Here is a 16087-nt window from a genome sequence, read left to right as displayed (position 1 = left end):
GAGACAGCAGGAGCTGCCAGGGCAGGGGACACGGTGGGGACAGAGTCCCTGGGGAACCCGCCCTGCCCACACTGACTCCACGCCACTGGTGGCCTGTGGGTGGGGTGGGGGCCTTTGGCAGCCCCTCGCCACCCTGCCCGCAGAACTGGAGGCACAGGGCTGGAGACTGGCCTGATGGGTGACCCGGGGATCCCTTTGCCCCTTCTGGCAACGCTTGTCGGCAGCTGGTGCTTGGGCCCCGGGCAGGCTGGTGCCCCAGTGGCCCATGCCGTCTCCTCCGGGCAGCCAGCTCACTCGAGGTGACGGGACAGTCTTGTCTGTTTGGGTCACAGCAATTTTCTGCTCCTTTCTCCACCGTGACCGTCTGTCCGTGCAGCCTGCATTTGCCCGTGCAGACTCTGGGTGCCTCTCAGGGGCCTCGGGCTTGGTTCTCTGGTTCCAAGTACTCTGGAGTGTGATCCTGACTGCGGCGGGATTGCTCCAAGTGCTTGTCCTGGCAGGTGGTGGCTCTCACGCATAGAACTGTGCCCCTTTCACAGGTCTCCAAAACTGACCCGTCCCCGAAGAGGGAGGCTCCCACCATGATTCTTTTCAATGTGGTGTTTGCACTGAGGGTGAGTCTAAATGACTGAAGAGCAGATCAGGGAGGAGGGGGCGTTAGGGGAAGGGTGGGGGTCACAGGGGAGGGGTCGGGGCAGAAGGAGGTGCTGAGGAGGAGGGGTTGGGAGAGGGGCTCAGGGAGGGGTTGGAGGGGCAGTGACTCATTTCCGGTTACTGCGTCCTTCACTCAACTCAGCCCACTCTGGGCACAGCACTGGCCCCTCCTGGGAGCTAAAAGAGTCTTAACTTCATCCTTCCCCTCTTCTTAAAGTAAATGCACATAAAGCATATCATCGTAACCATTCTGCAGGACATTTTGGTGGCATCTGGCAACAGCATTGTCTAACCGTCACTGCCTCCCTATTTCCATTGTCCCAGAAGGACAGCAGTTACTCCCAGTGCTCTCTCCTCTCCCAGCCCTGGGAACTGCCAGTCTGCTTTCTCTCTCTGTGGGTTTACCTGCTCTGTATGCTTCATGTGAAAGGGATCCTACAGTCTGTGAGCTTTGATGTCTAACTTCTGTCACTTGATGTAATGGTTTTGAGACTCACCCAGTTTTTCATAACCTTTTTAAATCAAAGTGTGGCTGATATGTAGCTTTCAGGTGCACAGCAAAGTGGCTGCCACACCCGTATATTTTTCAGGCTGCGTTACAGACTATCAGAAGATATGGAGCCCCTTGTGCTCTGCAGTAGGCCCTTGAGGGTCCTTAGAGTGATCTTTTGATTGAGTCATGCATGTTGTGATATGTATCCCTTTCTGTGGCTCAATCATATGCCACTGAATGGAGATCATACTTTATCTACTGGTGAACTTTTGGGTTGTTTCCACCATTTGGCTGTAAGAAAAATGCCATTAAGGACATTTATGTACAAGTTTTGTGTGAACACATGTTTTCATTTCCCTTGGGCGCATACTAGAAATGGACTTACTGGGTCCTGTGGTGACTCAGGGTTTAACCTTTTGAGAAGCTGCCAGACTGTCTTCCACAGCAGCTGCACCATTTTACACCCCCACCAGCCATGTAGGAGAGTTCCAATTTCTCTACATTCTCGGCAACATTTGTTACGTTGGGTTGTTTTAGAATTAAGCCTAATTACTTCTTAAGGCAGTTCCTAGCACTGTCTGAAGTTTTGTTTTCACTAGTTAGAGGAAATTTCTTCTTGGTAAAGCTGTCAGAGGGCTTTCCAGGTGGCTCAGTGGTAAAGAACCGCCTGCCAGTGCAAGAGATGCAGGTTCGATCCCTGGTTCAGAAAGATCCCCTAGAGGAGGAAATGGCAACCTACTCCGGTATTCTTGCTGGGAGAATCCTGTAGGCAGAGGAGCCTGGTGGGCTGCGGTCCATGGGGTCACAAAGAGTCGGACACAACTGAGCACGGCACGAAGCTGTCAGAATGCAGGGGGTCTCAGCAAGCATGAGAAGCACTCGTGGGCAGGGACTGGCTGGTGTTGCGAGGAACCTTGAAATCTAGGAGACGTGTGCTCAGTTAAGTATGGCACTCCTCCACCGGCGGATTTCACTGGAGAGGCCAGTCGTTCTTTCTGGTCGCACACGTGCGCTGCAGGTGGCTTTCGTACAGAAGTGTCAGAGAGAGAATGATTGTGCCTTGGTGACAAGGAGCAGGCAGTGTGCTCTGTTCCCTGCGTGGTGGCGGGAGTGATTCCAGCAGGAGTGGGCCTGCCACCTCAGCTGCCTTCTGAGTCTCACGAGGCTTTTTTGATCTCACTGAAGAGTTTAGAATCAAAATAATGCTGGAGAAAAGCTTTCTTCATTCTGAAGGGAGCTGTCTTCTCAAAACTGCCCCCTTGCTGATCAGTGGAGAGCTGCCAGTTAGACACAGTGGTCTCTGCTGGTGACTGTGGGGCTGGAGGTGCCCAGAGGGGAAGCGTTGCTTTCTGCTTCGTGCACTTGGGTGGCGTGTGCGTGTTCAGTGTCTTTTATTGTGTATGTCATTATGTACTGCAGACATCACAGAAAGAACTCAGTGCTGTTGAAGACAGGCCGAAACCGTGACCAGTGCTGTCCACCCGTCAACTCTGATAGCCCCTGAGGGGCAGGGGTGTGAGGAGCCGCCGCGGCCCCGCCCTGGATGTTGCAGGCAGGCCCTCATCTCTGGGAGCAGCGGCGTGTGATAGCCGAGTGTGTGACTCCCCTGGGCGCGGCAGTCAGGGAAAAAGGCAGATTTTAAAGTGTATGCGGATTTTTATAATAAGCAAGCTGGAGATAATCCTGCTGTCCAGTGGCCGGAGAACAATTAGACAGGGTGGTAGTTTATACACTAGCGTGTTTTGTGGCCACCGCAGGTGAGAACGGGGGTGAGGCCAGATGCTGGAGTGAGCGGGTGGGTCCCTCCCAGGTTAAAGCCGCAGGAAACGGCAGCGTAGGACTTCAGAGCACAGAGGCAGTGATGTGAGCAATGGGAGGAATTGAATGCAAGGTAAAGAGTGGACGGGTTTTATTTCCTCTTTTCTGTAGTCATATAAAAACGTACACTCTTTTTGCTTTGAAGTTTTCAGCACGCCCTGGGCTCGAGACAGTAGACTGATGACCCTTGTGCCCCTGTCTCAGGTCCCACGGCTGCTGTCTCTGCCCCTGGCTCCTCTGCCAGACCCTGTTGCCTGGCTGAGGACGACAGGTCTCAGAGCGCCTGTCTGCTCACCCCTACATACTTCAGGAACCGTCTCTGAGAGGGAACAGCTGTTGTACACCATACCTGACAGAACTAACTTACGCTAGTGTCTGGTTCATGGGAACGTGTCCCAGTCGTCACAGCATTTTTTTCCTGTTGGCCTATCTAAACTGGAGTGAAAACCAGAAGCCAGCCCACAGAAGCGTGGGGGGTTGTGTGCCCAGGCCTCTAACGCTCCCCTCCTCTCCATCATCTAGAACTCTCTCCTCCTTTAGACCCATCTCTGTGCAGACGTTCCGTTTGTCTCCTGCAAACTGGACATCTGCTCTGAGGGCCTGACTGTTTGGTGGGAGTTTCACGGGCGAGACAGTCTCACTGGCGATGCCTTGCGCGTCATGCTGCTTCACAGCATGTCTGCAGGGACGGCATGTTTCTCAGAGCTCCAGCGGGGCTGGCGCATCCTCGGTGGTCACCTTCTTGGTGTACCCCACATAGCCTGGGCTCTCCAGGCACCTGGAGCCGGACCAAGCCCTGCAGCCGGACCAAGCCCTGCAGCCAGTCGGGACACCTAGGCACGCTCGTCCATGTGGGCCTCGCCCAGGAGTGTGAGTGAGAGGCCCTGGGCACCCGATTTGCGGCACCGTCCTATCCCAGCCAGTAGACGTGTGCTGGGGGGTCAGGGAGTGACCATGTGCCCAGGTCACACTCCTCCCTCTGCTTTGCTGGGAGGAGGATTTTTACACAGATTTTTCTAAAATCTAAGGCAGAACATTTTGATTTGAGGCACTTGTGTACACACTTAACCCAGACCCTCTATCCCGTGACCTTCCGGGGACCCTTGAGGGGCCCTCCTGGATGTGGGGAGGGCTGCGATCTGCAGGGGGCCCGGTGTGGGTCTAGCCCTCAGCCCCTCGCCGCACAGGTGTGCTTCCAGGGGTGAGTTCTGCTTGTGAGTGTGGACCTGCTAGGAGCTAGAGTGTCTCCAGCTCCAGGTGATGAAGGTGTTTACTTTGTCTAGGTCAAGGTTTGGCTCAGGAGCCTGGCTGTGGACCTTTGCCGAGGGCCGTGCCTGCAGATAAACAGGAGGGGAGGCCAAGCGGTGGCTCTAATCGGGGCCGCCACTCTCCCCTCCTCCCACCTCCACCCGGGATGACTCAGCCTCCCTGTCGGCTCCTGGGGTGCTGAGTCACGCGGGCGGTTATCAGCTCTGGGGGCATCTTCACAGACCTCACAGCTGCCTGCCCCACCCTTGGCCTGGGCGGGTGTGCAGGCCTGGCCTGGCTGGGGCCCCCGATAGGTGCCAGGGTTAGCAGAGGGGTGCAGAGGGGCGTGCGGGGCCTGCTGGGCTGGCAGCCAGCCCTCGGGAAGAGCGCTCCCTCTGAGGACGGGGGTCGCCACTGAGTCGTGGCCCACGCTCGCGCCTCACGCTGTGTCCCCGTTGTTGCCTGTGTGCTTGCGCGACTGAGCTCTCACCAGCTGCTCCCTGGAGACTGTAGACACCGCCGGGGCTCTGCTCCGTAGGCTTACTCTGAGCACTTGACGCGTGGGCTGATGGGAGAGGAAGGAGCCCTTGTTCTTCCTCAGACGGAAGCCTGTGACCTTGGGTCCCCCCACACGTGGTGGCGGGGTCTGGGCCTTCCGTTGTGTCACTGGGCTGTTCCTAGAGGCCCGGAGTGCGTTCCTGAACATCCCCCGCGTCCCTGGACGTGCTGGCCTGGGCCCCTGAGTACGGCACCCTCTCTCACTCGTTAGAAGTGCCTGCGTGCCTGTCCCTCCCCACTGGGGACCCCACAGGGCAGTCTGTGCTGCCGTGTGGGCAGCAGCTCCATGCCCACCGGGGACCGTGAGCCGACCGGCATTGCCGGGAGAGGGGGACATTGCCGGGACGGGACACCCCGAGAGGGCTCTTTGGCGGTCTGAGCGATGCTGCGTGTCCTCCCGGGGCGCCCTGCAGGCCCACGCGGACCCGTCGGTGATCGGCTGTCTGCACACCCTCTCCCGCCGCATCGCCACCGTGCTGCAGCACGAGGAGCGCCGCTGCCAGTACCTCACGCGGGAGGCCAAGCTGATCCTGGCGCTGCAGGACGAGGCGTCCGCCGCGGCCGACGGTGAGCGCGCCGGCGGCTTCTCCTGGGCACGGAGGCGGGCGGGCTCCGTGCTGGACTGGGCGTGCCCTGGGCACGCAGCGAGACCCTCAGAGCTCCCAGCGAGACCCCGGGCCCCAAGCTGATGCTCTGGGAGTGGCTCCCAGCCCAAAATGTTCCCCTCCCCCAGACCCCACGTGATGGCTCTTCCTGCAGGTCAGGTGCCACCCTGGTCCTGCTGGGCAGTCTCCCTGGGATGGGGGGCATGCGGAGGGGCAGCGTCAAGCTGGAAGGAGGCCTCTTCTTTGCTTTCAGCAGAAGTGAAGGGGAGCCCAGTTGAGCGGTCAGCTGACCAGTTATTAAAAGTAGTATCTGCTGATAGGCCCGCTCGAGGCCGTGGTGCACTGTCAGCATTTCAGAGCTGAGAGACGCCCCCTCTGCACAGGCCTTGCACCTCTGTCTTCTCAGGCCAGCACCTCCATAGCAGAAGAGAAACCCAGGACTACATTTGCCAGTGAGCTTGGGCTAATTTTAGCTATAAGTAAAAGTACATGTGAATGTGCCACTTGGAAGAATTGGTTTTTGATGTTTGACAGTTGTCAAAATGTGTAATACATTTATTTTCCCCAGTTATGTACTATTAATAATAACAATCCAGAAGTTTTATCTTTTAAAAACATTCTTAAGGGTTTGTGACTTTTTCACCAGAATTTTTTAAAGTTCAATGTGAGTGCATCTGTTTTTTGTTAGATGTTACGTGAAGCCTGTACCTGCAGAGTCAGGTGAGGCCAGCGGTCAGGGGAAATCCAGAAGACGGTGGCGCAGACCAGCGGGCAACGTCCTGATGTTTGGTCACTTAAAGTTCTTCTTAGCCTGAACTTGCCATCTGGCCTGTGTGAGCTCTGTGCTGTGCAGGCTCTGAGTCCCCTGTGTTACAACTCTTGCAGCAAATGACGGGCCTCAGTCCCCATTCCACCACATCCTGCCCAAGTGCAAGCTGGCCAGGGACCTCAAGGACGCTTATGACAGGTAAGACGAGCGGCCTTCTGTCCAGGGCCTCCACAAGGCGGGTGCCACTTCCCTGCTCTGCCTGAGATGGGAGGGAGGGCGGGAAGGCGCCTGGCTGGGACGGCACCCCAGACTTTGCTCTGACTAGAAAATGGACCTGAAGAGAGCTGTGTGTGGGGCCTAGAACGCAGGCTGACGCTGACTGAGCACAGCACCTACCGCGTTGCAGCCCCGCCTTCTTCAGGCGAGGTCACTGTGGCCGCCGCACCCAAGAGGAGACTGAGGCTCAGGGTCTAGGGCTGGCCCTGTTCCCCCCACTAGCTCTAGTCTTGGGGGTTTGGGACACTGAGTGTGTGGGCAGCAGGCAGTGGAGACATGGTGGGAACCCCAGCTCAGCACCAGCTCTTAGTGTGGACACGCAAGGCACTCCTCTCCTTTCTAAAGTGTGTCCGCGGGGCTTTGATCACTGCTCCCTAGCCCTGGGTCTGTAGGACCCCAGTCCTGGGGGAGTGCCGCTGGCTGGCAGCTTCTCCTGTTCTGCACCTGGCCAGCGGGCTCACCAGAGGCCTCTCGGGGCTGAGGGGACCGGCGTGTTGCTGGACGGAGGGCGTGAGGGGCACTGCCCCCTCACCTCCCCTTGCCGCCAGCTTCCCTGCCCCACGTCCTCCCTGCCCCGGCCTCCTCCATCCGGGAGACCGTGTTCCCCACTGGAGGTGGGCTTGACCTGACAGCTGTGGCCAGAGCCCCCTCGGAGATGGTGGTTTGTCCACATCCTTTCTTTTTTCCATGTAAGTTTTCTTTTTCCCCATGAATTCTCTCTCTCTTTTTTTTTTTGGCTGCACAGTGGGGCTTGTGATAGCTTAATTCCCCAACCAGGGGTTGAATCCTGGCCTCCTGCAGTGGAAGCATGGAGTCCTAACCACTGGGCTGCCAGAGATTTCTCCTCTCCTTTTTTTTAATATTAATGTTTTTTCTGATTTCATCAATATTATGTGTTTATTATAGATACAGGGACGTATAAAGAAAGTAAAACCATCTGTAATCCCATGCCCAGTGATAATCACTGTGATGGTTTGGTAATTGTCCTTTTGTTATTCAGTTTAAGCCTTTGAAGAGGTCCCCTGTCGGTCAGGTCTGAAAGTCAGAGCGCTGGGCTTCTTTCCCCTTAGACCTCGCCAGGTCCCGTCCGGTGTCAGGATGTGTCAGGTGGCTGCATGCTGTGTGCCCCTCGGGGCGCGAAGCACAGGAGGGTGAGCCCGCAGCATACTGCCTGTGCGGTTGCCCTGTACCTCCATGAGCAACTTAGATATCTGCCTGTTGGTAAATAAGGACTGACTTCTCTGCTGCCCAGCTGCCTGCCGCCTCCCTGGGGCTTCATGGGCTCCGGCTTTTGCTGCTGAAGGACATCCTGCTTAGCCACACGTGTTTTTTTTTTTTTTTTTTTTTTTTTTTGTGAGTGCCCGTGCATCCCTGAGAGAAATTCCTAAGTGGAACTGCCGGCTGAGTAGTCAGGTGTGTGTGTCATGGAGGTGCCGCCCTCTATGGCTGCGTCTGCCCACCTGTCAGCAGCACCTGACTTTGCCGCAGAGTTTTATGAGCTTTCGGGTTCTGCTGACCACGGTAGATGGTGTCTCAGGTCAGCTGATATGAACGCAGGTGTGCACCTCTTCACCTGGGCCCACCCCTGTTCCCTTCTCTGTGAACGCTCTGCTCTGGCCCCGTTTCCTCCTGTGGGGCACAGGTGCCTTTAGGTGGGAGGGAGAGCTGTCCTCAGGGATGCACAGCGTGGCTGCTGTTACCATGTCTTTATTTCAATGACCTCTGGGTGTCAGAGGACATCAGAACAGCGTCCCTTGAAACTGCATGCTAGATCCAGGCCACTGTGCGCTTACAGTAAAAAGCAGTCCAGAGCCAGACAGTATGTTTCTGAGCAAACAATGAGCTGTGAATTCTTAGGCTTGAGTTGTGTTGAGATGCTGACCCTCGAGAGTTGACTGCTGCCTTCGTGGTCTGCTGGAGCGGCCGAGCCTGGAGCTGGGGCAGCCCAGCGCCCTCTAGTGGCAGCAGTTCCAAGGACAGGAGTCAGCACTCAGCGAGAGCAGCTCCCGGGTCCCCCATTCAGCCCTTTGCCTCCTTCCTGAACCCAGATGACCCCCTCCTTGTTTCCAGGCCCCACTCTTGTGCCCTGGGTCCCGCCCAGTGCTTCTCCTGTAGGAATCCCAGGCCATCCGTGTCCTCCTCTGTCCCCGCCTGCTGACAGCAGCAGCTTCGAACCAGCGGGAAGGCTGTGAGGGTCTGGCCTGACCCACCCTGCTGCTGCAGGGCGGGCTGCACCGAGGGGCAGGAAGGCAGGTGGTAGGGAGCACACAGCCCTTTCTCGGTGGAGGCTCGCCGGCAGGCCCTGGGAAGGGCTTTCTCAGAGCAGAAGCAAGAGGCCTGAAGCTGAGGTCCGGTTGAGGTTCGCGGCTGGGCTGGGACCTTGCACAGGGGCGTTCTGGACTGAGTGCTTTGACTGCAGTCCCGTGTGCGGTGTGGCTTGGAGGCCCTGTGCGCTGGGACCTCTGCGTCTGTGAGCTACTGCTGCCATGTGACTGCGTGGAGCCCACCGCTGCTTGCCCAGCACCTGTGTCTCCCCTTGTAGCTTGGTTACTTCAGCAACAGCATCCCCCGAGGTTGGGGATGTCCCCTGGCCATCTGTGTTCAGCATGTGGATCCCGTGGTGGGGCTTGAAGAAGTGTTTGCCGAGCAGTTCCTGGCCTGTGGTGGTGCTGGGGACTCTGCCTTGCTCATAGCTGCCTGTCCAGAGCAGGGCCGGGCCCACAGACTCGCCCGCGAATATCCTGGGAGTTTCAGTCCTTTCCACAAAGTGCGCCTGTGTTGGAAATTGCAGTGCTGGCTGTTAGGAGCCCACCTAGTCCTCTTGGATCATTGCAGTGTTGTGTGTTGTGTTTGGGACCAGAGGGTGCAGGGCTGGCTTCAGAGGTCTCTGGTCTGGGGCAGGGAGAAGGGTGACTGGTGTGAGCCCACAGGAGGACGTTAGGTTAGGGACTGAAATTTGGATGCTGAGATGTGAGGTGGGGGATGAGCTTGCATCCTGTGCCGTCTGGGATGTGAAAGATAAGAGCTTGTTGAAAGGCCAGTGTGATCGCCTTGGGGCTCGGGCTCTGGGGGCGCATCTATCTCATGTCGCAGGCGGGGCGGGGTCTCAGAGCTGCAGTCCAGTGTGTGGTGTGGCCTTATCCGTGTGAGGGGCCGGATAAGCCTCACACGGGCACAGTGTTTTCCTCAGTGTCCCCACCAAACCGTCAGCTGCGCTGAGGGTACAAGTGCGCGCTGCTCGGGGCCCTCTTCGGGCCCAGCCTCTACTCTGCTGGCGCTCAGTCACTCAGTCCTGCCCAGCTCTTCGCGACCCCATTGATTGGGACCCCATGGTGCTGCACAGGCCTTGACGGCTTGTCTGCCTGGTACCAGATTTGGCACCTCTGCTGATCCCCGTGAGGCCCCAGGCTACACCTAGCCTTCCCCCCTCCCTGCGTCCCTTTTCTTACCACTTCCTCCGGCTTCTTGTGTTCACATAGTTTGCTTACAGTTCCGTGTGTCTTTCCTGGCACGGCTGAGTGGGAGCCCCCACATGCAGGCTGTAGACTGCACCCAGAGCCTGAACCAGTGCCTGGGGCCTCCTCCTGGGCCTGTTGGCTCAGCAGCTTGCACATGGCATCGCTGGGCTCCTGGAGGAGCCCCCTTGGCTACATTTGAAAAGAGGAATCTCGGCGTTTACTATGACTCTGGCGTTCCAGCAGCTGCCTTGTGCCATGCCCTGGAGGGGAGTTCAGAGACAGGAAGACCTTGGCTCTGAGTCCACTGCCTTTCTGAGCAGGGGTGAAGTGAGCTGCATATAAGCCACAGCTTGTGGCCCCCTGCAGCTGGGGGCCTGAGACCCTCTCTCATCCCTCCAGGGGGACGGCTGGAGACAGGGAAGCCCGGGGAGAGGGCCCGGCCCTCCAGGTGCCCCGGTGGGAGCGCAGGAGAGGGAGCGACGCTGGGGCCGCAGGAGTTCTGGGGGCGGCTGGGGTCGCAGCTGTGCTCCGTGTGCTTCCTGTGGTCCCTCTCCCTGGGGCCTGTTCCCTGCTGGGGACAGTAAGGACTGATCTTTACATTTGAAACCGCTGCCTGTGGATTCCGCACAGCTCTTTGGACAGGGCTGTGGGGAGGGACTGTAAGAACAGCCTGTGGATGCGGGGCGGGGGCCGCGGGCCACCTCTAGCACCCAGATCCCTGAGTCTGTGCCCGAGAGCCCCGAGGCCTGAGTGCCAGCAGTGCGGGCTGGAGCGTGGCGGGAAGGGGGCCGCGCAGGGGGCACAGGCCCCACACCCTTCTCTGCGCTAGCAGTCGCTCCTTCTGTGCCTGGCACCCGGGCCAGGCCAGGGCCTCAGCTTCATTCCTGAGAGACGGCGGCCCAGAGGGTCCCATCCTCAGGCCTCCTCCTCCCGCCAGGCGGGAAGTGCTCTCAGTGTCCCTGCCTGTTGCTGGCCATGCGGTGAGCACCGCACCGTGTGGTTTCTGGTCAGGAAACAGCACTGACCGCGGACAGGAGGGCCTGCTGCTGTCCAGTGCACAGGACAGATGGCAGCTCAGAGCCGCCCGCGGGCCCAGGGCCAGGCCTGGGGCTCACCCCACTGAGAAGGTGGGCCTCGAGTTGGGATCTGTAGGCAGGGAGGAGCCCTGAGGGAGAGCGTGTGGCCAGGGCAAGCCCACGGGCTTGGAGAGCGGCAGGTGGCCTGTCTCGCTGGACCCTCTGGCGGGAGGACACAGGGTTGGCAAGAGTGGGCAGGTCCCACAGGGCTCTGGCACTTTGGGGTCTTGGCTGGGACTGTTGAGGTGGGACCCCTGGGGGTCTGCGTAGGGAGGGCGGATTGGGGAGGCCAGAGTGGAGCAGGTGTGCACTTTGTCCCTGCGTGGAGCAGGCAGGATTGACAGGCGGTCTGAGGTGGGATGGGAGACACAGAGTCAGAGTCGCTGTGTTTGGCCTGAACAGGGTTGGGGAGATGAGGGGTGCCAAAAGCCCGAGCGGGGCTGGCGTGGCTGCTGGCTGTGGAGCGCCTGCAGGGCAGCGCCATCGGCAGCAGCCTCGGGATGTCCGGGGGCCGGGCATCGCCACCCTTCCCTCCGGCTCCCCCTTCCTCTCCCGCTGCTCCCCCTTCCTCTCCCACTCATCCCTCCCTTTTGGTGATGGGCTCTGCCCTGCCCACAGCCCATCATGCAGAGGAAGCCCCGGGACGCCGGGGTGCATTGAGCCTCCAGGGCGGAGATTGGAGAGGCTTCCCTGATCCCTTGCTTCTGGTTGGACTGAAGATTCCAAAACTGGCCAGAAAGGCAACTTTTGTGTGTGTTCCTAATACATCATTTTCTTCTCTTAACCTACTGAGATACGGGGTAGGATGGGAAGCCTCTTCTGGGAAGCCTCCCTGCAGTGTGCTTGTGGGCCGGGGAGAGGCACCCTCAGGCGGGTGTGCAAGGTGTGGTTGAGTGTGCAAGGCTGAGGGCCCTCTGTCTGCAGCTTGTGCACGTCTGGGGTGGTGCGGCTCCACGTCAACAGCTGGCTGGAGGTGAGCTTCTGCCTGCCCCACAAGATCCACTACGCGGCCAGCAGCCTCATCCCGCCAGAGGCCATCGAGCGCAGCCTGAAGGCCATCCGGTGAGTGCCAGCCCCATGCCTGCCGGCCCTTCTCTCCTGTGTCTGCCTGAGGTGTACCAAGCACTTGGGTCCTCTTCCTGCCACAGAAACTGGCAGGTAGGGCTCTGCTCTTTGTAAACACGTTTTTGTGTCCAGTTTTGTTCAGGAGTGACCACCACCCTCAGCTGACCCCCAGAGCCTCTCGGCACTGCCTGGCCGAGCAGGGCTTTGCGCTGCAGCCCCAGCCTGGGGCCTCGGTGGGGCTGCAGGCCGCGCCTCATGGCCAGCAGGGGGCCTGGCCCTCAGAGGGCTGTGTCTTCATGGAGTTACTCCCGGGGTCTCTGCTTGAACCGGAACTTGTGGGCTCTGTCCATTTCAGACTTCCTCCTACAAGGAGAGCGCAGAGCCCAGTCTCCTGCCTTCCCCTTCCCCACCGAGTTATCTGTCTCCTTAAATGTCTTTTAACCGGAAAAAGGGCTCTGGGCACGGGACAGCAGGTGTTCGATGACAGGAAGCAGAGCACTGCCTTCTGCCCTCGGCCTGGCCCCCGCGCTGTCCGTGCCTGTCCTCCTGGGCTCCCTCCCGGCGTGTGTCCGGGAGGCGCTGCTCATAGTCTGAGGTGGGGGTTTCGCTTTTCCTGTGTGTTGTATGCTGCGCGTAGTTGCTCAGTCGTGCTCTCTGCGACCCCACGGACGGTCACCCGCCAGGCTCCCCTGTCCATGGGATTCTGCAGGCAAGAATCCTGGAGTGGGTAGCCATGCCCTTCTCCAGGGGATCTTTCCAGCCCAGGGATCGAACCCAGGTCTCCCGCGTTGCAGGTGGATTCTCTACCATCTGAGCCACCAGGGAAGCCCTGTTTGGGCCTGTTTCCTTGGGAAGGGTTGACTCATTTGTCGGTCAGCCAGTGTTTGCGGGCAGTCCCGGAGGTGGGATGGAGCGGGGTCATCAGGGCTCCCGCAGTTCTTTCTGCTGCAGCAGTGATCCTCGCAGGCTTTTAAAGGCCTCAGGGCACAACCCTGTCTTCCAGTTCCTCCCGTGGCCTCTTCTCTCCAGGTGCCCACCCCGAGAGCCCGAAACTGCTTGTCCCGCTGACCATGTCTCTGCCCCGCAGCCCGTACCACGCCCTGCTGCTGCTCAGCGATGAGAAGTCCCTGCTGGGCGAGCTCCCGCTTGACTGCTCCCCGGCCCTGGTGCGCGTGATCAAGACCACGTCCGCCGTGAAGAACCTGCAGCAGCTGGCCCAGGACGCAGACCTGGCCTTGCTGCAGGTACCTCTGGGGGCCTGGGGAGATGCCCTCAGTGGGCAGGAGGGGCAGTGTGGGGTGGGGCTGGACGTGTCGTAGGAGGCACCTCAAGCTGCCTCCCTAGGGCCGTAGCCCAGCCGAGGGCCGCTGCACAGTGATGGGTCTGGAGGCAGACCGGCCCGAGTTCTTCCTGAGTGTCTGTGTCGTGGCGGGGCCGTTGGGCTGTGGCAGAGAGGAGTGAGGCCTTCATGGTGCTGGGTGAGCGGACTTAGCCCCTGTGGGAGCCGTGTAGAGCCAGCCACACCCCATGGCACGCCGGCCTGTGTTCTGTACGAGGTGCCATCTCCCTGCCGAGTCACGTGCTTGGGGGCTGCCCTTTCTGATCAGATGGCGACCCCTCCTCATGGCCGTAGACCTGGCGGAACAGTGGGCGGGGCTGAAGGTGAGGAAAAGCACAGGGAAAGGTTGGAGGCTGGGCCAGGGGGGCCTCAAGCGACAGCCCGAGGGGGACCCTGGGTCTGGAGCGGGGCGGCACGTGGCCACCAGGGGGCAGCGGAGCCCAGGCCAGGGGCCTCAGCTCCTCCGGAGGCCGGGATGGAACTCTCTCAGGGCTGCATGAGGCACCTCCAGAGGGCCCGCGGTCTTTGCTCCTCAGCATATTCGTTGTTGTTCAGTCATTAAGTCATGACCAACTCTTTGTAACCCCGTGGATGGCAACACGCCTCTGTCCTCCACTGTCTCCTGGAGTTTGCTCAAATTCGTGGCCATCAAGTCAATGATGCCATCCAACCATCTCATCCTCTGTCGTCCCCTTCTCCTTTTGCCTTCAGTTTTTCCCAGCATCAGCGTCTTTTCCAATCAGTTGGCTCTTTGCATCAGTCCTTCCAGTGAACATTCAGGGTTGGTTTCCTTTAGGATTGACTGGTTTGATCTCCTTGCTGTCCAAGGGACTCTCAAGAGTTTTCTCCAGCACCACAGTTCGAAAGCATCAACTCTTTGGTGCTCAGCTTTTATGGCCAAATTCTCACATCTGCATATGACTGCTAGAAAAACCATAACTTTGACTATATGGACCTTTGTTGGCAAAGTGATGCCTCTGTTTTTTAATACGCTGTCTGGGTTTGTCATAGTTTTCCTTTCAAGGAACAAACGTCTTTTAATTTATGGCTGCAGTCATCGTCCAGAGTGATTTTCCAGCCTGGGAAAATAAAATCTGTACTTTTCCCACATTTTCCCCATCTGTTTGCTATGAAGTGATAGGACTGGATGCCATGATCTTACTTTTTTTAATGTTGAGTTTTAAGCCAGCTTTTTCCACTTCGCTCTTTCACCCTCATCAAGAGGCTCTTTAGTTCCCCTTGGCTTTCTGCCAGTAGGGTGGTATTATCTGCATATCTCAGGTTATTGATTTTTCTCCCATAATCTTGATTCCAGCTTGTCCTTCATCCAGCCTGGCATTTCGCATGATGTACTCTAGACATAAATAAATAAGCAGGGTGACAATATACAGCCTTGACCTACTCTTTTCCCAGTTTTGAACCAGTCCCTTGTTCCATGTCTGACTCATAACTGTTGCTTCTTGACCTACAGACTGGTTTCTCAGGAGACAGATAAGGCGGTCTGGTATTCCCATCTCTTTAAGAATTTTCCATGGAGATGGGCACGTAGCACAGTAGGGGAGCTTGTTCACCAGGCCCTGCTCTCAGGCCATTTTTCCCCCAAAGCAGCCCTTTGGGATTCTGTTTTCTAGATTCCTTCCCCCATCTTTACCCCATGACCTTTGTCCACCCCACGTGCGAGTGTTTATTGACCTGTGCCTGGTGTCTCACGTGGGGTCCTGGACTGCTTTGCTAACACCCAGGAGACACAAGCCTCGCAGGCGCTGGCCGTCGTGTGCGCACCGGTGTGGCGTCCTGACCGGTGCTGCTGAGAGCAGATGCCCGTGTGTGTGCGGCTCTGAGGGGCCCTCTCTGCCCCCGCAGCTGCCCGACAGGGGCCGGTGTGGACACGCCTCCCCCTGGCTGCAGTTGCCCTGCACAGAGCTCTGATGATATCGCCTCTGTCTCTCCCTGGCCGTGGCCTTGCCATGGGGCCCCTTGCCGTCTGCTTCCTCATCCCTCTACACTGAACCCAATGCGGATCGGGGTTGGCCACTGGTGTGGTCACCCAGGGCCTGGCCCCGCGGGTGGCCCATGCCAGCCGCTGGCACTGCTGCTTCCTTCGGCAGGCGGCCCAGCGGAGGCCCCGCGGGGGAGGCTCACCAGCCCGAGCCCCTGCGCAGACATCAGGGAATGTCGGCCTCAGCTGTGAGTGTCATCAGGCGGTTCGAAGGTGTTTGTTTAATGAAACTAATAGATTCTTTCTTATAAAAGTTCAAATATCACACAAATTATAGACACAGAGTAAGTGCCCACAGTCCCATATTGTAGCAGTAACCACAGTAGATTCCTCCAACTCTTTTATATAAATGTTAATACATAATCTTTGAATAACAAAATTAGGATTATACTTCCATTACTTGTAATGAATGAACAAGGCCCTCGTAGACCTCTGCGTCCTAATGTGAGTGGGACCTTCCTTATGTGGGACTTTGCAGATGGAATTAACACTCTTGATGCGGGGTGATAATCCTGGATGATCTGGGTGGGCCTTCATGAGAGGGAGGCAGGTGAAGAGGCTTTGACTACAGAAGAGGAGGCGGGAGGTGACCTGCAGAAGAGGTCACCGCGGAGGCCAAGGTGGGAGGCGTGGTCTCACCTCATGCCAGGAACAGCAGCTTGTATCTTGGAGGCAAAGATCAGTGTCCCTCCCAACAGCCTGACTCTAGCCCAGTGCTCCCAATTTCAG

General features: G+C 58.1%; 1 protein-coding gene across 4 annotated transcripts in view; it reads left to right on the top strand.

Annotated features, from left to right (window-relative positions):
- NPRL3 (NPR3 like, GATOR1 complex subunit) overlaps nucleotides 1-16087 on the top strand; it is a 32820-nt gene that overhangs the window by 11878 nt on the left and 4855 nt on the right. For 3 of the 4 annotated variants that reach the window (XR_001917217.1, XR_001917218.1, XM_018040086.1), the window contains exons 4-8: nucleotides 540-614; nucleotides 5185-5338; nucleotides 6262-6343; nucleotides 11880-12017; nucleotides 13108-13264. Coding sequence is in view for 2 of the 4 variants with exons in the window: in XM_018040086.1 (XP_017895575.1) it covers nucleotides 540-614; nucleotides 5185-5338; nucleotides 6262-6343; nucleotides 11880-12017; nucleotides 13108-13264 (606 nt within the window). In the remaining 2 variants the exon portion in view is untranslated. The remainder of the gene's footprint in view (nucleotides 1-539; nucleotides 615-5184; nucleotides 5339-6261; nucleotides 6344-11879; nucleotides 12018-13107; nucleotides 13265-16087) is intronic. The other variant, XM_018040087.1, reaches the window with a different exon arrangement.

Source organism: Capra hircus, chromosome 25, assembly GCF_001704415.2.
Source record: "Capra hircus breed San Clemente chromosome 25, ASM170441v1, whole genome shotgun sequence".
NCBI lineage: Eukaryota > Metazoa > Chordata > Mammalia > Artiodactyla > Bovidae > Capra > Capra hircus.
Note: the sequence above shows the minus strand (reverse complement) of the source record. Positions and strands in the feature narration are given on the sequence as shown.